Source organism: Trachurus japonicus, chromosome 15 (genome assembly GCF_045865225.1).
Source record: "Trachurus japonicus isolate A0001 chromosome 15, Traja_1.0".
Taxonomy (NCBI): Eukaryota; Metazoa; Chordata; class Actinopteri; order Carangiformes; family Carangidae; genus Trachurus; species Trachurus japonicus.
In genome coordinates, this window is record NC_140921.1 from 13,403,332 (window position 1) to 13,429,933 (window position 26,602).

The 26,602-nt window shown below is 40.8% G+C and overlaps 3 protein-coding genes across 3 annotated transcripts in view; 1 reads left to right on the plus strand and 2 right to left on the minus strand.

The window, feature by feature from the left end:
• The window catches only part of bicc1a (BicC family RNA binding protein 1a), a 56,409-nt gene extending 41,671 nt beyond the window's left edge, over positions 1-14,738 (minus strand). Inside the window, exon 1 of the mRNA XM_085799766.1 lies at positions 14,042-14,738. Within this exon, the coding sequence (XP_085655892.1) occupies positions 14,042-14,234 (193 nt within the window). The 5' untranslated portion in view covers positions 14,235-14,738. The remainder of the gene's footprint in view (positions 1-14,041) is intronic.
• Positions 14,739-16,846: 2,108 nt separating this feature from the next.
• LOC146973312 (ubiquitin-conjugating enzyme E2 D4-like) lies at positions 16,847-19,637 on the minus strand. The gene is made up of 7 exons (XM_085799769.1): positions 19,535-19,637; positions 18,940-19,003; positions 18,790-18,821; positions 18,359-18,436; positions 18,086-18,191; positions 17,391-17,484; positions 16,847-17,295 (listed from the first exon to the last, which is right to left on the minus strand). The coding sequence occupies exons 1-7, from the start codon at positions 19,556-19,558 to the stop codon at positions 17,250-17,252; spliced, it is 444 nt and encodes a 147-aa protein (XP_085655895.1). The 5' UTR covers positions 19,559-19,637; the 3' UTR covers positions 16,847-17,249.
• Positions 19,638-23,636: 3,999 nt separating this feature from the next.
• Positions 23,637-26,602, plus strand: part of rgs7a (regulator of G protein signaling 7a) — a 53,709-nt gene continuing 50,743 nt past the window's right edge. The window contains exons 1-2 of the mRNA XM_085799767.1: positions 23,637-23,859; positions 24,872-24,990. Of these exons, the coding sequence (XP_085655893.1) occupies positions 24,913-24,990 (78 nt within the window). The 5' untranslated portion in view covers positions 23,637-23,859; positions 24,872-24,912. The remainder of the gene's footprint in view (positions 23,860-24,871; positions 24,991-26,602) is intronic.

Below are 26,602 nucleotides of genomic sequence, written 5' to 3' on the forward strand. Positions count from 1 at the left end.
GGCAAACAAGGTCATATGAGGCCTAATGACACGATCCAGGAAACAAAAACTGCACTACAACGCGTTAAGCCTTGGGTTGTTACAAGGTTAAGAAGCAAACACAAACAATACAACAAGGTTTTTGTTTGTGTGTTTTGTGTGTCTCTGACCGAGTGAGTGTGTGAGGGTGGCTGATAGAAATCTGATACAAAACATGAGTGAAAACATGAGCCATGTGCCGAGAGGAAAACATCCTGTCGGCTCATGTGTGCTGCCTTAACTGACCATGGGAAAACGCAGACCAGACAGAGACGGGAGGGGGAAGAGTACAGAGTCCAACGAGCTCTGGCTTATATTAGAAAAGATAAGATCACATTTCGAAAAAAAAACTCATGAATGACAACATGTTTGACTTTTACTCTGCTCTCAAGTTGAATGTTAGACAACAGCTACTTGAGGCATTTGCAGCTACTGGAGCAGACAAACTCTATAACCCTGCACACCCGCCTGGTTCCTGACCTCTGAATAGAAGGTTAAGTGTTGTGTTCATTGATGTCGTTTCCGTCATAGGAAAAACCCATTGAGCCAATGAGAGTTTCATAAAGAATGAGGATGTCACGATCTGATGACAAAGGCGGTTGAACTGAAGCCGAACAAGTTGTTGTTGGTGTTGAGCACAGTAAAACTGATTTATGTTTATCTGTGAATGCTGCCAATGTGGCGGTCAATGTCTATTGACCCGGCAGCCACAAATAAATCAATGCATGGGAAACACTGTACTGATTATAAGGCTTCTTCCATGCTGTATCGGATCATTAAAAACGGGGGTCGTGATGGTTTTGCATATTTGAGTGCGCTCGCTACAAGTGGTGTACATTTTTTCATCTCTGCTGACTTTGTGTTAAAGTTAATGATGCATTCAGGGGTGCACTGACATGTGAGATTTGAAAGTCAGCTGCAAGAAACCAACAATTTCAAATAGAGCGGTGAACAAATTCAGGTTTTCTTCTTATTCTTCACAACGGCCATGTTTGATTGTAGAATGGATTTGCCAACAAACCTAAGATCAGTAGGGCTGAAGCAGACCAGAGAGATCTTTTTTCATACGTCTTTGCCCCTCTACTCAAAAGAATTGACAGGCATTTCACCACAAGAACGCACAGCCCATGCCTCATTACTTAGATAACCAAGACAAGAAACCTATTATTTTGTCTGCCAACCAGAAAACCCAGTTTAAATTACAGGCCTTCCTTAAAGTCAAAACGACCAATCGGCTGATCAGAGTTGAAGAGTACATCCTGGGTTTAAAGTATATTTTTCAGTCAAATGTTAGAATGGTGGTCTCAGTGTTTTGTGATCCAGGTTATACAAGGACAATGCTGCTGTGCTCCTCCCTCCCATCACAGCATATTGCAAAGGCATCACGGCTGAAAAACAACACTGGAGCCCCGAGCACGCATCTCATGTTGCAATTGTTCCCGTCCCTCTGGTACTTTTTTTTTTTTTTTCGGAATATATGACACAAATAATGTGGCACTGATGTAAAGCAGTTATCTAAATAGTCAATTAATTTGACAAGGTAAACATGATGTTTGCAGTTAATGAGGTCCACACCCACCAATTCTCTCTATATAATTATTTAATGCATCTAATCACTGTCACAGCATGTAAAAGAACGAACTGAGAGAAGCTGCAGTGGAAAGATGTAAAAGACTCAAAGTTGGCAAATGGGCCAGGGTCTGGTATCCATTATTTTGTGGAGAGACCAAGTTTCTGGGAGATTCCGCTGTTTTGACACTGAAGGAATGTAAACAGCGTTGATTTCTTCAGTTATGGCTTCGATCCATGCACAACAATCAAACAAACAATAGAGACATAGGCCTTAATAAATCATAAGACATTTTTGACATGAATATTTTCACTATAAACGAGTGTCAGCTTCTACGCTATCCAGCTTTAATGGAAAGACTGAGAAAGGGCAGCAGTTCAGCTGAAGCCAAATTAAAGTTGACGACTCCACACTGAGTTTTCCAATAAAAAGGGCAAATACCTCATAGCTCAGATGTAAAATATCAATTTATTTTTAACATGCTCAAGTCACCCCATGACCATCAAATAACGAAGAGGGAGTTTATACACCTGGTTAGCCCGATGTTCACGCTGTGCCAGAATTACTCGTCGAAAGCTTTCATGTCAAAAGGATCTCCATGAAGACAGGAGCTTTAAGATTACAAAAAGCAAAAGAGAGCCCCTAAAGGCACCAGCTAAATCTCTAAACTGCAGAGCTGCTTAGACAAGATCCTCTGTGCTGGCCATAATCACACAAGGACTTAAGGTGAAACTTGGGACATTCACAGAAAAGTCTACGCAAGCATTAAAATTCAACTTCCCTTGGATAGGATTTCATAACACATGACAACTCTAATCTAACAAAAGTTTGACATCTCAGTCCACCATCTGCTCACATGCCCCACAAGTGAGACAGATTAATATTAAAGCCAGACCTGTGATCCTCCTCCTCCCCTCTTTGGCTGTTAAAAAAGAAGAGGATAACGACTTGTACAAAAGTAACTACATTTCCTATATTTTTTGAAAAGGGCGGTGGAGCAGTGTTTTCGCATCAGGTTTCCAATGCGTCTCCCTGCAGTGCAGCTCTCAGCTGATTCAACACAGAGGTGACGAGAGGGCCTCAAGCAGCCGCAGCAAAACACACGCAATGCAGCGCCATTAATATTCATTAATGCAAGTTCTTGTATTGTGCAGATGTGACATCTGGAAGGTCGACTAAGACAGGAAAGTTGTTTGAGCCTCGATTTGGATCAGAGGAAAAAAAAGTGCATTTACTAAATTGTCTACATCTCTTTAGAACAAGTTTCAAATACTGACCTTGTTTACCTTAGCAACAGATGTGACAGTCAAAACTGGGAAATTCTGATGTTGTCTAATCAGGCGATCAAACACATGACACATCAAGTACTTCATCACAACAATTGCTCAATGATTCACACACAACATTACCTAAGCCTGATGCAACCTGAGATATTAATGGGGAGCTATGCAAGTCCAGTCACTTTTCCGCTGTTTTGCTAACCCTCCTCCTAGCCATGTGCATTTGTTTTCGACAAAGCCAGAGAGAAAGCAATCCTTGCAGTGGTGGATAACGTTATTTATTATATACACATTACGACATGTACGGTATATCTATGTAAGTCTTATCTGTAACAAACAAGGGGGCCCGTTTGTGTTGCGGTGCTGATTGGTTTTCGGCAAAGAGACACTACGTGGAAGGCAGAGAGCCTCCATTCACCCTTGTAACAAGTTACAAGTCATTTATTTAAACACAATTACCCCAAAGCTGTTTAATTCAGGTAAAAATGTAGCATAGTTAAGCTAAAAATTGTTGCATAGCTCCTCTTTAAAAGGAAAAGCTGCCTACACAAACAGTGCAGAAGCACACACACACACACAGTCATTCAGATCCAGGACAGCTGTTTGGAAGGTAAATAATAAGTGAAACTATTAAGCAAACAGCACATTCAGTATAATCAATGCCATTCAGTCAGACTGTTTTCCTGTTACGACCATTGTTCTCATCAATCAAGCCTAAATGCTTCACTTCAAAGACAAGTATATCACCTTCAGCTGACATGTAGTTGGCAGTAGTTGGGTTGAAATCGACATGAAAACGGACAAACGCCAACACTTAAGTCTCTGTGTGAACTGCTCTGGCAAATGCCGGTTGGCATCTAAACAAAAAGGCAAAAAGACTGCAGCGCCTGAGAAACATTTCAGCTGCTTCCCCAACAGAACAGTGGTATCTAATCACCAAGTAAGGACTACAACTGGCCGTCTGCTTTGTGTGATCTTTCAGCACCGCCAAGGAAGCATAGTGAGCTTTCAACACCGACAGCTTTATTTTGTTGAAAGGAAATAGGGGGGTTATTATTCATGTTTTCTGGCAGACAAATATTCCTCCTACTACATATTTATTCTGCAATTATGCAAAAGAGAACCGTGACATTATCCTTGAAGTAAGTCATATTGTTTGCTATTCCCCCAGTGGATTTTAATGGCCTACCTATTGACGAGGGAAGGCCAGGATGCAGCATGTGATCCACTGTGTTTTCTTAATCCCACTGATACCTGTCTCACTGTTAAAGGCATAGTTCACCCAAAATTCAAATTGCACTCATTATCTACGGGTCTCGGCGTAGCAGTGCATGTCCATATAACGGTTGCAAATGGATACCACTTTTCTTCGTAACAAAAAGACACACCAAAACGACGCTGGCGCGATTTGGACGGACCAGGAAGAGGAGCTTCCGCTGCAAACAAGCTTGAAATATAGACTTATTGAATTTTTTTTCGGAACAATTTCGCATTTCGGGGCTTCAGTACAAGACGGACATTACATACAAGCAGCATGGGGGTATTTGGATGTTTTTTGGTGTGTCTTTTTGTTACGAAGAAAAGTGGTATCCATTTGCAACCGTTATATGGACATGCACTGCTACGCCGAGACCCCCTGTAACTCAGAGAAGCCACGGATAACTCTGAAACTTCTCCCAGCCCATAGTCGACATGAGGGTGAGTAGATAATGAGTGCAATTTGAATTTTGGGTGAACTATCCCTTTAACCAACTTTGACATTGCACTGCATCATAACTGACCTCTTTATTAAAAGTTTGTTTGGCTACACTAAAACAGAAAGACATGTTGTCCTTGTGTCTGTGGCAACAGGTGCCACTAAAATCAAGCTGGACTTAAATATTAAAGAATATAATATGATGCTTTAAAACGACTTGGACCTCTCCAACTTTTTGTAAAAGTTGTTATTTCCCCCAAAATTGAACACCTGTCAATGTATTTCTCTGCCGAGTCACCTCTGTGCTTAAAAAAATTGGCCCCTCTCAACTCCTGCTGGGTTGCCATGCAACTGTACTATCAAATAAATGAACTAAGTGCCAGATGTTGCTTCTTGGCAGACAATGGTGAAAGCCTGCCAGAGAAACTAGAACCCGCTGACCTACGGGGTCACACAGACGACACAAGTCTAAAAATAATTAGGAATGGACTTAAAAGTTTCTCCGGCCAAAACAGTTTTTCACGATGTCCATAAACACTAAGTCCATTATGACTTCACATTAACACAAGCATCTCTGCAGCAGAATCATCCGGTCCAGGAAACGAGACTTCATCAAGCTGTTATTGGTAACATGTTTGGGTTATCATCTCCTCCTTCATCTCCCTTGTGTGAATGCTGCCAAGTGATTACACAACACGGCACATTCTTGGTGCCTGGTATCTACTGTGTTAGATCCCCCACGGAGCACAGGGAGTCAGTCTCACTTTGCAGGTCAAGAATTGCACTGTAAACATTACATTATGCCATGGGGAAATCACTGACATCTCACATCCATCAGCATTTCAACCATGGCGTTGTACTGTACGTCTTAAGATATGAGAAATCTACACAGGATTATTACTCAACCTTAGAGTTATCTCCACTGATATGTCAATCACAGGATTTATGCATAACAGAAAAGCTCTAAGGAAATAAAGATAATTCATTTATGGTCTTGTATTGAACCCCTGCTCTTGGACTGACTTGAGCACTTGAGATATCCTTTTTCCTTTCCCTTGTTTCCCCCACCCTCTCTCTTTTGTTCAAGTGCAGAGTATTCTGGTAACAGCCAGGAGCAGATCCAAAAGGTGCTCTTATAAAAATGCTTTCTCTCCAATCAAGGCAAGTGGAGAAAAGGCAGATTGTACTAGATGTTGAATGAGGAGAGAGAACAACAAACCAAAACCTGAGGTTCTCCAAAGATAAACACGGAAAGCTCTTGGGGGGGAGGGGGTGGTTATGGGCTGGATAGTGTGCATGTGTGCATGTGTGTGTATGTGTGTGTGTTGTGAGTGCGCACGCGTGCAGCGTAAGTCGGGGCTGCCCCCCCCGAGAAGTGCTTCTAAAATAGCAACCGCAAACCAGACAGAATGTAAATCTGCACTTTGAAAAGGGTTGAAGAAAAAGAGCTTTGAGGGACGTAGAAAAACAGGTATTCATTTCAGCCCATTTACAGTTCCAGGAGCATAGAAATGGGTCACAGCACTCCAGCTCCACTCGGACTGTTGAAACAGGACTCCTGGTTTTATTTTCTTGAGTAATGAATTACAGGTTTTTCCGTAGACTGAAGGTGAATTATATTACAGCTCCTGAAAGCTTCATCATGCCCAGGATGAAGGAATTCAACGCGTAAGCAAAGTTGAATAGAACTGTTTAATTGTATCAGCATGTTTCAGTTAACCAATGAGAAAGAGAGAGAAGAGGAGGGCAAGAGAGAAAGAGAAAGAGAGAGTGAAAGGTGGCAAGAGAGGTAACTGGGCAAAGCAAAGTGAAGAGTAAAATCCAGCAGTAAAATCAACTCAAGTATCCAAATTAGAGGCTGGTTGTTCTGATGTGTGTTTGCTTTCCACACTGTTTAGATTCATTAGCTTGGATTGACACCCAGGGCTGCACAGTGCAGGCTGAAATCATTCTGCATCTGCACAACAATTTAGCACACAAAATTGTTTTACTTCTTATATAATGTTAAAGGCATATAGCCTCGTAAACCAGCCTCTCGCAGAAATGCATTTCATTTCATTTCTCGGGAGAGTCTGGCCTCATCCCCCCTCTAAGCGTTTGGGGGGGGGCGGGAGTAGTAGCAAAGACGGTTTAATATCTTTGGTAGTAGCATCGACAGACAACCCCATTCAGCCAATCAGCAAGTTGGTGTAGTGACGGGGCTTTGCACCAGTCGGTCCCTGATTGGCCAACGTGCTGTGTCAATCACAGCGGGCGACGCTGATTGGCTCGGCCTTCTGAGGGTTTCAGTCCAAACGCTTAGAATGGGGATGAGGCCAGACTCTCCCTCGGAATGAAATGAAATGCACTTCCACGAGAGGCTGGTTTACGAGGCTAAAAGGCATACATATGTTTATATGCTTTATTTTCTCAAAGGCAGTATGACATCCTGTGCGGTGAAAACGACAAATCTCCATAATGTATGTGGTGCTTTTCAAGTTTTTGTACAAGGTTTAATGATAATAACAGGCGTTTTTTGGGGGAAAGTTGATATTTTGGAGATATATACTATGTACTATGTAGCAGTAGGAAATCCTAATTTACTTAAAGCAGAAGTAAGCGATCCGGTCGTTTTGGCTAATGCTGCGTTCCAGGCAGGCTTTTGAAACCGTAAGTTACGGCTTCAAGTCACGACTTACGACTTTGTAGCGTTCCAGGCAACCCGCAACTCGCGTTTCTCCGTCCTGTTGCCTGTGAAAGTCACTATAACGGCCACTCGTAACTTCCGACCCGTGAACTCGCACCAGATCGAACTGGTACGACTTCACAGGTCGGAAAAACACAAGTTATGGGCTGCCTTGAACGCACCATAACGTCTTGTCAGCCGATGGAGTTAGCAGTCCCCGCCCTCGTCATGGATCTATTGGTCCTCGTCCCTACGCCACCACATTCACGCGCATCCCTTGGCTGCACACACAGCCCTTCATGCCGCTCTCTCTCCTCATTGGATAAAACTTGTAGGATACAAGAAAAGTTTTCTCCTCGGCTCAGAGCAGAGCAGAGGGACTGAGAGACCCGTGTTTCGGTCCAAACACTCCATGTAAGTGATTCCCGTGGGAAGATATAACTATTTAAGACTTATATTAACACAAAAATATCGCTTACTTCTGCTTTAAATGTTCTCCAACTACACAACCCATATCAGCAGGTTGGAAATAAGTAAAACAGGGTCAATGGGCCTAACCTATAGCATGGCTAGTGGGGCTGTGTATTAGCAAGAATCTGGCAATATGGCACATATCCTGGTAGACTACTGTAAATACTCTCATAAAGAACACACAATGTTGTATGCACAAACAAATACTGTTTATCTTTATGCATTCAGACCCAGCACAGTCCTTTTAACATCCTACATCTTAGTAATACATTTTGTGCAATCTACACAGAGGAATTTCCATTGGTTGGAGGCCAAGATGCAACATAAAACCACTGTCACCACGTAAACCACTGATGAAATATTGATATAAGAACTAATACAGTATCACATCGTAAAATGCAATGATATTTTAGATTTTTTTCCCCCCTCACACACCTAATTGCTAGCAAGCTGACTCCAACTCTTATTTTCCCAGTATTCTTGTCTGCGCTATTAATCTAAGCCATGCAGCACCCTTCCTACTCCCCACCCTTTATTTATTCAGCACATCATGAGATAACCACCAATATATACAATCAATATGCCCTGATCAACAACAGGTCAATCCACTTCTTTCCCTCCAAATTGGCAACTTAAGAATCTCTTTCACAGATCAACGTTCAATCAGACAAAGGCAAATGAGGCAGAAGCTCTTCTTAATGGGAAGCATTTCTTTGTCTTCACACTGGCCCACAACTAAGAAATGGATTAAAAAAAACTGCAGCTTTGGCACAGCCGCTGCTATTGACACAGATTTTGCACAGAATCCAGCCAGAGTCTGGTTTAAACATCACAATACCTCCCAACAAACATGTGAGGGGAATAAAGGATTTTCACATCTAAGCACGAGAGAAGGATTTTCCTCTCAAGCGCTGGCTCTATCTGCTGTTTTCCAGTCCTCACTGCATTTTTTCCAAAGTGTGGTCTGTGTAGGGTTTCTCTGCTTCTCCAAGCTTTACTTTCATTTTAGACTAGTCAAATATAAGAGCATTACATGACATACAGTACAGTGCTGTATCTGAAAATCAAAATAACCTCAGTATTGCACATGTAAGGATTAGAGATGGAGATCCTGATGCAAGATTATAAAGAATTTGCCATGCAGCTCTACCAGCTTCTTGGCTGCAAGATGCATAACCACAAGTTCTTCTGATGTTTGATCAGAGTCTATTCAGTCATATTTTTTCCCTGGGTTTGGTTAGGTTGGAAGGTCAGAGTCAGGATTGTGTTAAGAGTGTAGGGATAATGACCCAGGGAAGTCCAACTTCTCCATAGTGGATCTGATGCAAGCTGGAACAACAGAGCAGTGTTTTGAATGCTCAAGAGGGAGCAACAGAGGGGGAGAGGGAGGCAGAGGGGAGAAAGCCTGCAGCACATTCCCCACAAGACGCTCACTTCCTGTCTGTGAGTCTTACTCAGCACCCAGGAGGAAGAGGAGGATGAGGCCCTCACACACACTCTCCTCATTATGTGGGCATAGACGCCAGAGAAAAATCATCCTCTAAACAATAAGCAGAAGGATATTGAAAAATAATAAATCACATTTTCATGAGAGGAGCAGTTTCCTTTCTCAGAGAAAGTGTTTCAGCTGGCTTCCAAAATAATATATTGTTCTGTACGCAATCTGTGGCCTACAAATCAAGTTAAGTGTGAGAAACCAAAATGCAACATGCTTATTCAGAGTGAGTTAGCATTAGCTTCGCCCACCCAAAAGATACTAGGTGAACTACTGTATCATATTACTCTAATAGCCTTCTCCATATGGTGAAAACGCATGTGAAAACCTTGTATTTTTTTCCCCAATCGCCATATGCAACAGCTTATCCGTTCTGAGACAAAGCTACCCAATAATAGTCTGTGGTTTAGGAACTGGCAAACAAATTAGTTCAATGAAGAAGATGATTCACTAAGCCTAATTGTAGGTTGTTGTCGCTGTTACTCGGCAAACATGTTGTTACGATGTGTGCACACACTGGCCCACCAGGAGGCTATGTGCAGTCAAAAACACCACTAACCTCTCATCATTACCAGTCTGAGCAGGGAAACCCACAGAAAGAGCTGTTCAAACTGACCCATGCACATCAGAAGACATCGGTAATGTATGCTTTAAAAAAAGAATAAATCCCTTCTGCACATGCAAACACAATAAATTCGGATAATCAGGGTTGGAGTAAATGTTACCTCTTTCCCACACTTGCCTCTGGTCTCTTAACTTCATAATGAATGTAGAAAAGGCACAAAAGTTCCCTCACACAGCTCCCACTACACATTAAATTATCTTTCAAGCTCTCATGCCTCTGTCAAGGTCTCCAAGCCATTAACTTGGAGGTTCTATTCTCGGGTGCCAGCAGTACAACAGTAAACCCAGATGGCTGTCAGGGTGAGGTTTTGTTGTCACTTCACACTCTATTTACCAATCTGAGCCCAAGAACCTTCGCCCGTGCCAGCGAGAGAGACAGTAAATTTGTAATTGCCGAGCAGTTAATAATTTCCATTTTCTCCTGATGCAAATTGCGCTGGACCGGGGGAAGGTGAAATCCGCCTGATTCACATAAAGAGTAGTTTATGCGTGTGTGCTGGGATTTTGCTTCAGCGCGGAGAAATGCAGGTTGAGTCACTAATATCTTTTAATGGGCACACTGTGCTCCTGGGTCATTTTTATTGTCCAGAATTTATACAACCTCTGACTATACACCTCCGCACTGATCTGGTGTCCCACGCTGACCCGCTCTGTGTAGGCTACTTTCTGACTACAAGCAAGTTTATCATCTGGAAAACTTCTTCAAATTCCCGATTAACAGTCGACGTAATCACTGATATGAATAGACTTACAGAATATCCACTTTTTCTGGCTACATCTTAAAAACCGTGCAAGTCTGCAGTAACAATCAATCAGTCACTTCCTGAAACCTTTCACAACAAGTGTGTTTTGCACTCAGGGGGAGAAACTGGAAGGAGAAAGATTTCACAGTGCATGCAACACACAGTCAATGAAAATGTAATCTACTAAGCAACTTTGTCCTAATCGCCTCATAGCAGCAGGTTTGGGTCTGATTCATTGTAAAAGGTTAAACTGAACAAACTCTCAGCTGAGACGTCCAGGGCAAAAGCGACTAATCTGGCAACCACGAGAGTCTCCGGCTCATTTGTCTGAGCAAACATTCACTGCATCACATCACCAGTCCCAGTCATACCAATTAGCTGGCCTCTCTAAACAACGTCCATCACTGAAATAGCAGAGCAAAAGGCAATTGATCTAAGTATTAAGGTCCTGATCGATCACTCATGAATTAGGTACAAAGGATGTGATCAATATAGCCTGATTATCATGCTGCATATTGGCTGCAGCTGAAAATGAGCTATAGCAATTAAACAAAACAAAAGAATCACTTTAAGCATCTTAATGCTGCAATAACTTTTCCTGTTTAGTTTTAAGTAAGATCTGCAATGACTAGACCATGAATCCACGAGTTAAACTGACCGAAAATCATTCATAATTTTCTGTTTTCTTAAGCAAATATGCCAAATATTCTGCAACTTGTCCTCTACAAGGCTCTCCAATATAAAGACTTGAGCCCAGGAACCTGCTTCCCAGCCAAATTCCCATTTTCTTTTTTTCCATGTCATGTCAAACTCAGTATCTCAGTATGACTGTGTGTTTGAAAAGGCAACAGGACATTAATGGATGTCACGTTGTTCTGGGAAATTTTAATAAAAGGTTTTTCACCACTGTCAATTTTCTGGAGCAAACACATATGATACTGTGATAATACAAGCCATCATTAGTTGCACTGACATCTATGCATTTTCTCTTTATATTATCAGTTATTTGATATTCAATATGCACCTATTCATTGAGCAGTTAAGTGATTGTTTATTGATCACATTCCTTAAAGAATAGCCTCTGCCATAAGAGGCAGTTGTCAATTACATTTTCAAAGCAAAGCACTTAAATAAGTCTCATTAAAATATTCTTCAATTAGATATTTGCCTAACCCGGTCTAGGTGGTTGTTCAAGCATTCAATTTGCAAACTACCTGGATGTGGCAAAAAAAATAAAATAAAAGATGAAGGTGCTCAGGTTTTGTTGTTTAGGAAGTGACCACACCATGTTTCGCCCTCTGGCTCTTTGCTGAGGGTCAAGCTCACTTTATTTTCCAGTGGAAGCAGCCAGAGATACCGTCACAGACAATAAAACACCGAGTAAAAATATACTGGAGTTCCCATAAAATTATTTCATTATAGTCCAAACTCAGGACTTCAGAGCATGATGTACCATGTCAAAATCTACAGCTTATCCAATCAAAACACAGCCAGATGTTGCACAGATCTGACCCAACTGGACGGGACTAAAAGAGCTATTTATTGGGATTTGAATTTAAACTTCCAGCTACAGAACAAAAAGGAGACAAGAATCTCTGACCCAAGGGAGTTAAAACAAATCTCCACCATAACTGCAGCTTTTTAGTGTCAACAGATGCCAGGACTGGGTAGCGTCTATTCAGAGATAACCAAGTCACATATGATGTAACCAGACATCCTGGATTCTCACTGAAGGTCAGAGGCCAAAGGTTAAAGCAGTTTCACAGTTGAGATACTATGGTATTTAAACCTGAGGTGAAAGACAAGGAGACAGTGGGAGCACAGCAGTTATTCCTATTCTACATCCAGGCAGCGATGTCAACACGAGCGGGGTCAGCCATGATGTCATGAGGCAGCGATTGGGAAACAAGATGTTGGCAGAGATACAAGACGAAATTATAGACCGATCATACATAACATACAATGAACACCCAGACCTACACATTTAGACACACTGCGTGACGTGGCGCATGGTATGTCCGGGACACTCAGATTTAGGGCCGGCCTCTGGTTAAGTTGTTTTCCTGGAAGAGTTTGGGATGACATGGAGCTTTAAGGAATGTACCGAGGAGCGAGGCAGCAACCAGGACACTCTCGAGGGGAACTATGTGTGTGCGTGCATGAGTCTGTGTGTATAGCATAAAGGATAAACTGACTTCGAGACCAGCTGCTCGCTCAGGATAACTCCCAAAGTTAGTCACGCGTTTCAACTCACTCTCTACAACTCTCACTCTCCTGATGAGCAGCTCTCACTGTACTACTCTGATAAAAAAAAAAACCTAACGCTCTACTCATCAACAATGTGGACCCAGTTAATATCATGCTATCATGTTTTCATTACAGTCCCTCCTCAGGTCGTGTTTGGCCGCCTCCCGGCTCTGACTTGCAGTCTTCCTGTGGAACTGATAAAGGATCCAGTGGACTTACCTAATGCTGTAATATTCCACTGTGTTTTGAAACGTGTGATAAATGACCTCAACCTCCAGAGTTTCCAGGGACTTCTCAACAGAGCCCAGCCTGGCCCTCTCTTCACGAGCCTGTCATCGCTTGTTTAACTGTTCACTGTCACTTGCACATCATTTCGAGGAGAGAACACACCCTGGATCAATTTTTATCAATAAATGAAAACATGCACTAACACAACACATGCGAGAAAAGCCAACCTGATAATGCACAACAGATAGCTGAAATCTGCTGTTGAGTTGAAGCAGTGATGAAGATGTAATCTAATGTAACTTTTTTTTAAATGAATTTCCCTGCTACTGTATTTAAATACCAGTTTCTACTTTCAGTTCCTACTGTGAACATTCAGAGGGAGTGAGCCAAACCCTCTTGCATCAGTTGTTTCTGTGTGCAAACTGTTTTACTGAGAAGTAAATGAACTGCATGTTCAGGTCAATTTCAGTTTAGTCTACAAACAAATGCACGCCATGGGAGTTTGTGTAGCGACAGCTCGTGGTCAGGCCGCGGTACTACCGGCACCAGGGGCAACATCACTGATGGTTATCCCCCTCTCTCATGTCTCTGACCTCTTCAACCTTATGTTCAAACTTTCGTTTCAGACAACACGCACGCCTATGCAACTGCAAACTCAGCGACTTCACACTGAATTGTGCTCTACGCTTAATTTTCTTGAGTTTATGAGTTGGTGACACTGACTTCAAGTCACAAATTGACTCGGCTTAATTGCCTTAATTGGTTCGTTCCGGATCACGCACATGACACGCTCCTGCCTCCTTGGTCACGCAGACAAGTGTCCTGATAGTTAAAGCCATTTAAAGTTGGAAATGAGGCTTTACAGTGTCGTTTTATGCGTCCACGTTGAACAAAGGGCCATCAGGAGGTGATGAGAGCAACTTCTCATAAACAATGAGGAGCAACAATGAAGAAAACAACTCACTACTCAATAAAAAACACGTAAATATGTCCTAAATATTTACCTAACAACATGACTTCCAGCTTCTTGCGGTCCACCCGAAACCTCTCCTCCGTCCACTCCGGATCTGGCAGCGGATGGGGGCCGCTCAAGTCCTCCTCAGACCCCGGCAGAGGAGAGTCGGTGCTCCGCTCGCTGTTAGAGCCGTGGTCCGACTGCTGCAAGTATCCGCTTAAAGTGTCGCACTGGGCAGCCATTGGTGCTGCGCAGCAACTTCTCCAGAGGCCACTGCGTTTTAACTTTACAGCGAGGTCGAGCTGAAAAGCAAAAAAAAAAAAAAAAAAAAAAGCGTTGAAACTTCTGGAAACTTTTCTTTTCCTTTTTTTTTGGTTTTTAATTATTATTCCGTCACTTAGCGGCGTTGCGCGCGCTCATTGCAGCGTAGTTGAGAGCTTCCTCTGCAGTTTCTTCAAGCCCCTTCGTTTTCCCCCATTAGGCAGACTGCTAAAAATAGGCAGAGACACACTCGTAAGCTACTCTCGCTATAGGTTGTCTCCAGAGTTAACGGAGAGCCGCACAGCACACACACTGCAAACACACCAACCAACTCCTCGGGAAAGTTTCACGTGTCATCCTCCAAAAAAAAAAAAAAAAAAGAAGTAGAAGAAAAAAAACGGGACTCCTCCCAGAAACACTTTTTTTGAGCATCTACCTCCCCCTGGGTTCCCGTGAAAGTCTTCAAACTTTTAGTATTTGGGAGAAATTCAATTTGCGTTATTGTGGCTTATTGTGGAGTGCACATTTTTTATTGTTTCATTTGTGGGAAACTGCAAAGGGGATCATAGCCAATTACAGCAAGCAAAATCATAGTTATCATGAGCTGAAAATTATATTACAAGTCAATGCAATACCACGAAATATGAAAATAAAGTAACCATAAACGACAGAGCACAACGGCAGACTGGACTTAAGCAAACATTTATGCTCCTGTGCCAGTCCTTCAGTCCGCCTGGCAGTTTATAATAACACCCCATGCAACCAATTTATTGGTTTATAGAGGAAACACTACACATCCTGAGAGCGGTGAAAGGAAGCAATACAGGAAGGGGAAACCAAAACAACGTGGAGCAAGTCTACATTAAGTAAAACAGACTCAAGCAGGGCCATGATCCAAAAATCAAAAATGCTGTATAAAGGGATACAGAACAAAGAGGCACTGCAGAGGTCACTGAACACGCTAATGTTTACAGTGAAATGTTAGCAAGTCCCTGTGGAAATATAACTTATAGGTTATCCTTACTCTGTGGCTGGGAAATGATTAATAACACTTCCCAGTGATATATGGCCTTGTTAAATGAAGCTTTCCATCTCTCGCATTTACATTTTCTAAGGTGCCATCTTAACTTGTCTGTTGATAATTCTCCATGTTTGTTGAAGTTCCTGCACGAATATTTTTGTTCCGCTGCATTTGTGAAGTTGTCATCCAGAAGGGGAACCAGCCGGGCCGGTGGTTAGTCATTTTTCTACCTTCATTATTGTTATTCTTTGTGTTTGAATAAACTGAAGTCAGGTGTGAAACTCACTTTCCAGGCATGACAAGCTGCAGATAGATAACCCCAGAGCAACAACCGTACAGTAGCGACTGTATCCTGCTTTAGAGATCATCTTTACCTGCAACTGTGAAAACAAAACAGAGCTCAGCTTTGACGTTTGGGCCCTAAATCTTTGTTCACAGATTATACATGAGGGAGGTTTATCCATGAGGATGGTGCTGTGATGACAAGCAACACTTAGTCCTTAGTTTTTGATCTACACACATAGGACAAAAGCTGAGACATGCCCAGTGTTGTTGGATATTTGTTGCGTTGTATGTTCTACATCCGTTACACTGTACGTTCTTTCAGCTTCCCATTGCTGCACAGCCAATTGCCCCACTGGGGACAAATTAAGTGATTGAGATTGGTTGGAACTGGTCAAAAGGACAAGTCAATCACACCTTTACAGAGGAGAGGCAATGTTTAAGTAATAATATACATGTATATCATCCACTGTATAGGCCAAATCTGGTGGTAGTTGCAGTAAACAGCACAAAACAATGAATTTAAAGTTCAGATAAGTTCATGAAAGTTGAACTGTTCAGTAGGTACGTATGGACGTGATTTAAAAGTTGAATGCAACCAAAAATGAAGGAAAGTTTCTGAACCTTTGAATGTTCCTTGCTGAAATTATTAATAAGTAGAAGGGGTTGAAAAATGTATGAGTTATGAAAAACTTGCACATTCTGTGTCTTCATGTCATGTTGAATATTTTAGGATGTATCAAAATATGAAAAAAAAAAAAGCTGAATTCATCTGATAGAGGAGCAGGAGTTACAAAAAAAACCCAAAACAGTAGAATAAGGACCCTAGAACATTAATTACATGTAGTTCACTTCTCCCCCACACTGATTAGTATTGTGTACATTACTACTGCTCTAGTAATGTGTGTAATCTGGCTTCAGCAGTATACAGTAACTGCACTGGAACCGCCACAGGGAGAGAGCATTTCAGTGGCTAGAGCATCTCTTCTCATTTCCATTTCATTACTAAAACAAGATATTGTTATATCCACTATCCTCCTGAATAACCATTAGCAAATGGGTCTGAATTGAATGTAACACAAAGAGGAAAACAGAGTCGTGCAGGAGAGTAACTGCCCCCTGTAAAATGCTAGGAAAGTAAAGAGTAAAGGCTGCCACCCAGTGGTAATGTGAATAATAACCCTGTGTGATTTTGTTAGCGTGGATAAATTACACTAAACCAAACCCTTGATGCCATAGGAAGGAGGTTACTGATATAAGTTTACGTGTATTTTATGAAGGAAGAAACCGTTTTTCTATTTTGATCAATGCTTTTAATGCAAAACAATGCAAAATGAATTCAGTACAGTCTTGTCCAATATAAATCTCTTAAAAGAAAAATACAATCAGGCCATCTCACCACTGCTAATAATACTAATAATAGTAATAATAATAACATTAATGATAATAGTAATAATTATAGTATCAATAATAATAATAATAATAATAACAATAATAATAATAATATAATAATGCCAATTTAAAAGGGAAAATAAACAGTAAAAACAGTTAAATCAAGTAAAATCTGAGAAGAGAAAGTGCTTCAAGCGTATAAAACACCTCAGCTAGAACCAGTGTGGATGAGTAGTTGAAACAGTACTGTCATATATTGAGGTGTTTAGGGATGCATCATTGTTGCTGAAACTTCAGTCCTTCACATTGCATATCTCTGAGTCCATTCTCTGGCTACTTTGTTGTACCTTGAAAGAAAAGAAAAACCAGAGTGGGTTTTTAAAGAGCAGTAGACTAATTTCAGTCTGTCCACATGCCAACAGTCTTTGGCTTTCATACTCACTTTTGTCTGTCCGATTTGTAGATGTGTGCAATGTCTGGGACTAAGGGATCATCTGGGTTTGGGTCACACAGCAAAGAGCATATGGATAATAAAACTGAAAAGAAAAAGATTAAAATTCAATGTGAATACATACTTTCATTTAAATTAAAGATGACTTTTCCAACTTCTTAGCTAAACCTTCACAAACCAATTTAAATACAAATGGACAAGCTTTGATTTCATGCTGCTTTCATCCTTTGTTTTTTTTTTTTGTTTTTTCTAGCAATATCTTTCATTACACAGTTTGAACATCTTCACCATTTGCTCCTCCAAATTACAAGGCACAAAACCCCCAATCTCAGTTTTATAAAGAGACAAAAGTACACAGGATGTAGAGATTAATTTTTGGATAATCAGCCTAAAAATCCCGTTACCTGTGTTCCTATAGGCTGAAAATCATTCACTTGGAAGAATCCAGATTTGATGACAGCACAGTGAATGCATCACCAAATGTGCTTCAGTTGCTCACTGTGTTTGATATAATTAAAAAAACCTACCTTTGACATTCCCTCCATGTGTTATATTTCACCCCTACATCCTAGTTTACCCATAAGCCTGTCAAATTACATAAAAACCTCAAATTCCTCATGATCCTAGTTTTAGATATAAACCACAGCAAAAACAGAGTGTGTCTTCAAAATGTAGATGTTAGTTACCTTTTGACACCGTGAGTGCAGGTGACCACTGTGACCTCAGGATGTCAAGGCAGATGCTACCATTGCTGTTTATGTTTGGGTGATAGATTTTCGTTGTAAAGGCAACCTATGGAAAGAACAACCAGAGTGTAAATAGGTTTTAACCTACTTTTCAAAGTGGATTTTGAAAGTAGTCCGAGTCTCTTCCAAATGACACATTTATTATTAGCTCTATTGTGAGATTGTAAAATGATGTACTTTGAACTACCCAATGTCTTAGATAAATAACCTTACCTTTGGTGGTTTAAAGGGATAGTCCGTAGGGAAATGGACAGAGAGGAAGAATACTCCTCCATGATATGGACTGTCATTCTGAAAGAGATGAGCAAATTATTGTTGTTAAATTGTGCCTGCTATTATTTCCTTTAGGGATAAAATGTAATTTCCAATAAGAGAACACATATAATTCAGATTATCATTTGACTGTTATTTGTTTAGGATTTAATTTAAGATATTATGATATTTCAAAATGTCCTATTGTCTCTATAATGCCGTGGGTCTGAGTGTGTAAACACTGGGACAGAGTGTGCCAGTCTGTGTTCTCCATACACACTAGAAAGTGCTGTAAAGTCAACATAAAACACCATTGTCTGGAGATCCAGAAGCAGCTTGTTTAAAAAAAGAAAGAAAAAAAAAAATCCAGAAAATTATCCAGAAAGGCTCACCGGTCCTGTGATGGTAGCTTGCCAGTGAAACACTACAGGACACAGAAGATAAAGAACATTATTGAGTATCAAGACTGTACACACTCACACATACACACAAATCAATGACATTGCAGCAGATTACATGTCATCAAATTATTTTCTACTTACTGTCCTCCCCTACAGGTCCAGCTGAACATGAAGCTGGGGGATCCCTCTGCAAGTCATTTAACTCCTGTACAAATAATGATAATATTATTATTAATAATCAAAAAATACAATTATTGTCATTTTCCGCCCTGTATTCGTGAAAAGCATCAAAAGCAGAATAGTTGACTCTGTAGTAAATACCTCGGTAAATGTATGATGGGCTAACTACAACCGAGGGAGACTAAAACGTATTGATAATGAGAGAGAAACACTACTAAAGTGTGTGGATGCTGCTCGTTTTTTGCTAGGCCAACTTTAGCAGCCAGCCAGCCGAAGTTAGCGCATTTAACTTTAACAGCTTTGCTAACTGGCTTTGGTTTTAACGCCATCGCCATCAGAAAGCCTACGAACAAAAGCTGTGTCGAGAAACCAGCACGTATATAGCCACATATGGCTCATAAAACATTGATAAAATAATAGTCACGACCGTCGGGCTAGCAAACAAGATGCTATTAGGTGATTGAGTGGCTATCGTCGGAGCAGCGTTTCCGTATGGCTCCGACGTTTTTCAGTAGCTACATCAAGTAAATTAACGAAGTCTTTTTCTTTTTCTTACCTTCTGTATTCTTTTCAAAGCCATGGCAAGTCGCTCAGACGAGGCAGGTGAAGCTGCGGGTGTTAACTTTGACAGCTGTCAGCTACAGCTACGCTCACTTTATGCCGACTCGGTGTTATTTGTTTTGACAAACTGATTATTTCTTTTGTTTCCGCGTTTTTGTTTGACGACGACGGAGAGCGCGGTGCATTGTGGGACTTTGAGTGTTCGGCCACTTAAAGGGGCCGTACACCCCAAACACACTGCCACACCTCATTCAGTAAAAAACAAACACTCATTTACTGTAGGAAGTTGTAAATAGCTATTTTTTGTAAATAAAATAAACAAAACTAAAAACTATCACTAACAGGCTATATTTTAGGCTATTACATCTGTTAAATTCAAAAAGGTTTTTAGGTACATAGAATCACCCCTACAAATGACCCTTTGTAGGCTACTTTTGTTTTAGCTACTGTTTACATATTATGTACAAAGATACAATTTTGTGATTAAGGGAGACATTAGATGTCAAAGGGGTACATTCAAAATCTGTAGGTCTACAACCAACACCAGCCTGAATTGTTTGTATACGCCGCACCTCATTCTGTGAAAACCAATCAGTTAGATACTGAGAGAACTATTTTTTGTAAATAAAGTAAACAAAACTAAAAACTATTAAATACAAAAATATAATAGAGCCTTTAGGTACATACATATAAAATGTGTTGAATAGAAATGCCAGTATAGTGAACTATCAAAACAATTTAGTCACCCCTCAGTGACCCTTTGTACTTCTTTTACTGTGTTTACATATTATCTACAAAGATACATTTTTGTGTTTAAGGGAGATATTAGAAGTCAAAAGGGTACATTTAAATGAAAAATAAAAAACTTTTCCCCTGTAAATCTGTAGTCTACGACCCCAGCCTGAATTGTTTATATGGGCTTCTCAGTTACACTTTATTAGTTGCATAACAGCTTTAGAATAAGTCTATGAGCTGCACATAATGTCTGACCTTTGAAGAGCGTATTCAAAATTGGACAGATCTGACTTTGATGTGAGCTACTGAGAATGCGCTGTGGATATTAGAGCCAAAGAAGTCATTGAATAACAACAATAAACAAAACTACTTATGAATGAATATGAATGTAAGGTATAGTTTTCAAAGTTTATTTGAAATGAGAGACAGTATGATTTGAAAACAATTTGTGTCACAGGAATCAATGGAAGAAAAAATTTATCTCATTTAAGGGGTGAATTTATTGAACAGCAATTGGGAAAACAAACATGCAACAGTTTCGTACTCTGTTTCCACTGTTAGAACTTGCAGATCAAAACATACAAAGGATCCTATAAAATCTTTTTAAAAACTCAACGTAAATGTTTTTTCTTCCTGCATTTAAAGGCTGTAGCTGTCCTTGTGTGGGGACATTTTAAGGGGGTGGGGTGGATGGATGGGATCACCATTAACATGAATTCAAAAATATAATTTAAAACCATTTATTTACATTTTCAATAGAGAGGATGAACAGCCCTTAATAATAATGGTAAAATGTTTTGAAACACTATGAAATAAACATAATTAAATGCACAAAATATTGATTGAAATTATACAAGTTACGGGAGGCTACAATAACATCACAGAGCAGTTGCAGTTAATAAAGGAAATTATGAAAATAATAGAATACAATCAAAAGCACTGGAGAGTGAGTCTTTGATTTAGATTAGAAAGTGGCTAAAAAAGAAGCACAGCTAAGTTTAAGTTCAACAGGAAGCCGGTTCATTCTGTGTGCAGCACATAGGCTGAATCCAACACAGTGTTTGGTTTTGACTCGAGGCACTTCTCGCTGACTGCTTCCTAAAGATCCAAGGGTGGAGGGGGGGTTATATTCTTCTAGCATATCAAAGATGTGTTTTGGCCCCGAGCTATCAAGTAATTTATAAACTAATAATGGCACTTTAAAATCTGTTCTATAACTAACTGGAAGCCAGTATGAGAGTGTGAGGACAGTTCTCACAGCAGTGTCCTGAATTGGCCTACAGGGCTAGTGGTCTATTGGGAAAACCAAAAAAACAGGGGCCATTGCTTAAACCTCCTGAGATAAAGGCACGAATGAGGTTCTCTACATCTTCTATGGATGTGAACCTACTTGCTGCTATTTGTAGATAATAAAAGCTGATGCAATTACTGCCTCAGTGTTGCTGCAGAATCCATCATAACACCAGCATTTCTAATTCTGCCTTTTAGTCTTGTAGACTAGATACATCCATGAAGTGAGTTTAGATCCGTTTGCAGGATTACGGGATTGGGACTAAAAGCAGCATATACTGGATTAATTATAAGTGGCCTGAGATCTGAACCCTTTGTGAGTCTGTAAATCAGAGTGATTGGCTCAGATTAATTTATTAATTGCAAATGAAATATTAACAACATAGCCCCTACATCAGGGCTTAGCTATAGTGGACAGCCATATGTTGCTGTCTGAATCATTGAATCATATAAAGACTGTCAAAACTCCAATTACATTAAGTTTTTTGTTCTAAAACAGGGGAACATTCTCTGAATAAACATAAACAATTTAAATAAGTGTATATTTTATATGGTAGGATCCAGGTTGTATGTGTTTGAGTTTGCATTCAGTGACTTTTGGAAAACTGCCTGATTGAAGTGATCCATTTGCAGCACATGCATCTTATATAAACAGGCAAACAAACAGATGATTACCATAATAGATGATAAAAAAAACAAAGAAAATAATGCAAAGAAAGAATTAAATACAGGCGTCTGCTGACATAGTACCCCCAAGGGCTGCAACATCTATTGCCGTTTGGCTTAGTAGCCAGTTATCCTTACAAAATTGTTGTTATAAACACGTCCATGATAGCTACACATTGTAATTCTGGTGTTGTAGCTCACAGGGAAACTGAGAGGACTGAATACTTAGGTCTGTTTCAGGTCCTGAGAAAGCAAAGGGGATAGGGAAGACAGAAGATAAATAAACATACAGACACGTACAGTACATAGGGAGAAAGGGCACATCTGTCATCTTTCACGCCTGGACTGCCACATATCTCAAAGCCACAGATTGCAGCAAATGAAGTGATTTTCTGTTTATTCATTTATCTCTGCAGAACTGCACGCACCCAATTGCAGAAACTCTTAGATGATTTATAACACTTTCTTACATTTGCAGTCGGTGTCTCACACAGTTTCATGGCACTTTCTGTGAAATACAAATGTTGAATCGAGTGAACTACCTCATCTCATGCAGGTGAAGGAGGAGATTTCAGCTCCTCTGCATATGCCCACAAGTATTCATTTTAATGAAAGAAATGCTAATATGGCTTCAGAGAAGATCTGGGAGTGGTCACTATCTGTGTTCAAGTAATATAATATTACGGTCTATGTCACATGAATTATGTATTGAGGACAGTGGTAGAAGACGAATTCAGATCCTAAAATTGACAATAACACAGTATATATAATTATTATTATTAGGCTACGGGTGCATTAACATGTAGGCATTTTAATGTATGATGGACTGGTTACAAAGCATTATAAGTAGGTTTATTGAAACAGAAATATCAGTTAGGCCTCATACCTTAGATTGTATCTCAGATCACTTGAGTAAATAACTTTTCACAGCTGATTAAGTAAATTTAACATTAGACTGAACCGTAGAATATTTGCTCTTTATTATAGGCTGCATTATTGAAGATGCACATTTCTCCCCCTGAAAAATGAGAAAAGATATCTGTACTTTGTTTTGCCCCTTGACCTTTTCTGAAGATTGCATTTGTTTAAATATTAATACAGCCTATAACGCAACTTTCCCCAACCTTGGTCAGGCTTTCAGAGCCGGCGTATGACTGCAAAGCACAGCGAGAAGAGTGAGGTTTTTTTTTTTTAAAGAAAAAAAGAAAAGAAAAGAAAAACATAGCTGTATGTCTCCCACTCCCCCAAACCGGTTGAAATGTATTCCTCACACGCGATTGGTCATGGATCGATGCGCGTTCACGCCGCTTCGAGGTGGCGCGCCCGTGCTTCTGAGCATCGCTGGGAGAAGAGAAGAGAAGAGGAGCAGAGGAGAGGAGAGAGAGAGCGAGAGAGGGAGAGCGAGCGAGCGAGCGAGAGAGATAGATAGATAGATAGAGAGAGAGATACACAGACATAGACAGAGAGCTGTACCACACCAAGTGTCCAACCGAATGTCTGCCTCTTCACGTTGCCAATGAACAGTCCTCGCATTCCTATGTCTGCCAGTTGACACGCTGAACGCGAAGGACCAGGCTTCCACCTCTGCACGGATTCAGGAGTCCTACAGCGGGCTGCGCGTTTTTTCAGGTAAGCCCCCCGTCCCCCTTCACCTCCCCTCCCCTATACCTCCCTCTGTCCTTCTTCTCCTCCTCCTCTTCCTCCTCCTCCTCCTCCTTCTCCTCCTCTGGTGACCGATGTCGCTGTGTTGTCTGTGTATTTACGCGCTATTCTCGGTTAGGGGGAAATAAAAAAATAAAAACAACACGGGGACGGTAACGGGGCGCGGGCGTTTTTTTTTTTTTTTTTTTTGCGGTAGCTGTCCAAGGTGCTGAACCACGGTTAGTGAGAAAACACAGTGTATAGTAGAACAGCGAACGGCCTCATGTTAAGAGCAGGTTACATGACTTCGCTGTTTGCATGCTATAGGCTATTTAGTGTTGCAGATGCCGTGTGGGTGTCGTAAGGAGAAGAAATCCTGATGAAGCTGCAACGTGCACACCGTTATCTGTTAGATTTGCACAATCTTGCACGCTCCGGCTGTGGTTGTTGCTCTGCCCGAAATCATGTATCTAAGCTGCATTGTAGAGTAGCCTACCTCCGCCTCCTCCAGGGACGGTGTGTTGTTTTACTGCATCTACACGTTGACAGGGTCCCGGTCTTCACCTCACCTTATCTTGCTATTGCGAGCCTAGAATCCTGTCAAAACAACAAAAATGTTGTCACTGTTTCAAGATACTGGATTTTTTCTTTAAAGCACAGTGAATCTATGTGAGCAGAAAGTGATCATGGTCCTAGATGGTGTCTCTCATTGCTTTTCAGGTTGAACTTTTGCCCCATTCACAGTGAAGCAGTAACAGCACCTTGTGTAAAATCAGCCCCCCTTTCTTAAAAAAAAGAAAATGTCCTTGTCAAGACCTTGTGAAATACAGACACGTGTAGCCAAACTGGAGCTGCTGCACATCTGCTCCAAGTGGAAATGTCAAATATGGTGAAAGGTGATCCGGGCCACAAGTTGTGTGAATCGGCAAGTTAAGGGCAAGTCACGTTCAAGCTCCATTGTTCTTCTGATGGATTGAAATATCCATTCTGTCCACAACAGGAGCACCTGACATTCCCTGTGGCAGATTAACTTACGGGATCATGGCACAGACCAACAGCGGTGGGCAGGGGACCAACGGGGTAGCGGATGAGTCCCCCAACATGATAGTGTACAGAAAGGTAAGGCTGCTGCTATTTTTAGACTGCACGTGTGTGTATTTGTTTGCGAGTGTGTGTGTGTGTGTGTGTGTCTTGCTCTTGCATCAATTTACTTGACAACGAGCTGTGCAATTGAAATTGCTAATACCAATGGCAAGACAGTGATCTTGTGCCATGGTTGATTTAGCGTTGTGCTGCTACATCAGCTTGATGAGAGCATGCAGAGAACAGACAATTTGTCTCTCACAACATACATGACATGCAATGTTGATTCACAGCATACTTACACACATGTACACACATACACACATATACACACACACTCACACACACTGAAATGCCCTGACATGAATGCACACAGTTAAACCATCAGCTTTTATTGCTAACATGTTGGAGGATGGATTTTTAACTGACTGACATTAATGGAACCGAGAGGAAGCCAAAGGCTTTTTAAGCATTGTTCATTACGCTGCTATTGGTGTATTTCTTCACTGTTAAATCTGTTACTATATTAGAGAATTAGAGAGAGGGAGGGGTGTGAAATGGCTCGCTGCTGAGATACCATAATCTGGTCCTGCTACAAACATCAAATAGATTAATGAAATAATAATCTACAAGAAAGATAACATGTGTTTATGTAAAGACGTGAGGTTGAAACATCTTTCTTTCTTTTTTTTAATAGAGACTTAACACATGTAGTGTAAAATACAGATACATGCATTAGCTGGGATGTGATATTTCCTTTTCGCTGGACAACAGCTACATTTAAGATTAACCTACAAATAAGCCATTTTGAAAATTGCTTTTGCTACCATCAGGAGAAGCTTCTGTTCCCTGGTGGCTCTGCTATTGTCTAATAGTCATGGTTTATTTCTGATCTGCTTTGAAGCAAACCATGTGGTAGGTATTACAGTTCTTGCATTTCTTGAAATAAACTCAATACCTAAAACACTTAACCTATGTATCATTATCATAATTATATATATCATGTCCTTTAAAATGCCTGAAGCATCACATCAGAGCAACAACAACAGCTGTGAACATAACATCACCTCATGGGCACCGTAATGTGTTTTTTTCAATCTCAGATACACCAATGAAGTGATCATTGTTTCATCTTAGTTGTGGACGACTCGAGCATTGAGTGAATTTCTTCATTTCGTTCTCTTCACCCTTCGGCAGAACGCTTCCTATTCCATCTGCGACAGCTCCTGCACACCGGGAAGAGGATGCGCTTAGCATGATATCAGAGATTGACGGTCTTTTATAGCACTCACAGCGTGTTAGGCAATATTACTGCCAGTGTGGGACAGGATTTGCTGGATGTGTCGCTCTACGCTTGTGGCAGGAAGGAGCGCTCGTGACTTTCAGGATCTTCCCAAATCAAGACAACAACAGGCTTGTGCACGGGAGAGATCACCGAACAGGGCAAAATGTTGGGGATGATGGAGATGGATAAATGAGATTGGTTTTGTCATCCCTTGTTAGTTTTATTTGTGGAGCCAGGGGAGGAAATCAATCTTTAAATTTCATTCTAGTAGGAAACAGTATCAAATATGCTAAGGCATGAAAACTAGTTGCATCCTGTGTAGGCAGCATCAAATATTGACTTGAGGTCTTTCCAGCTATTCAA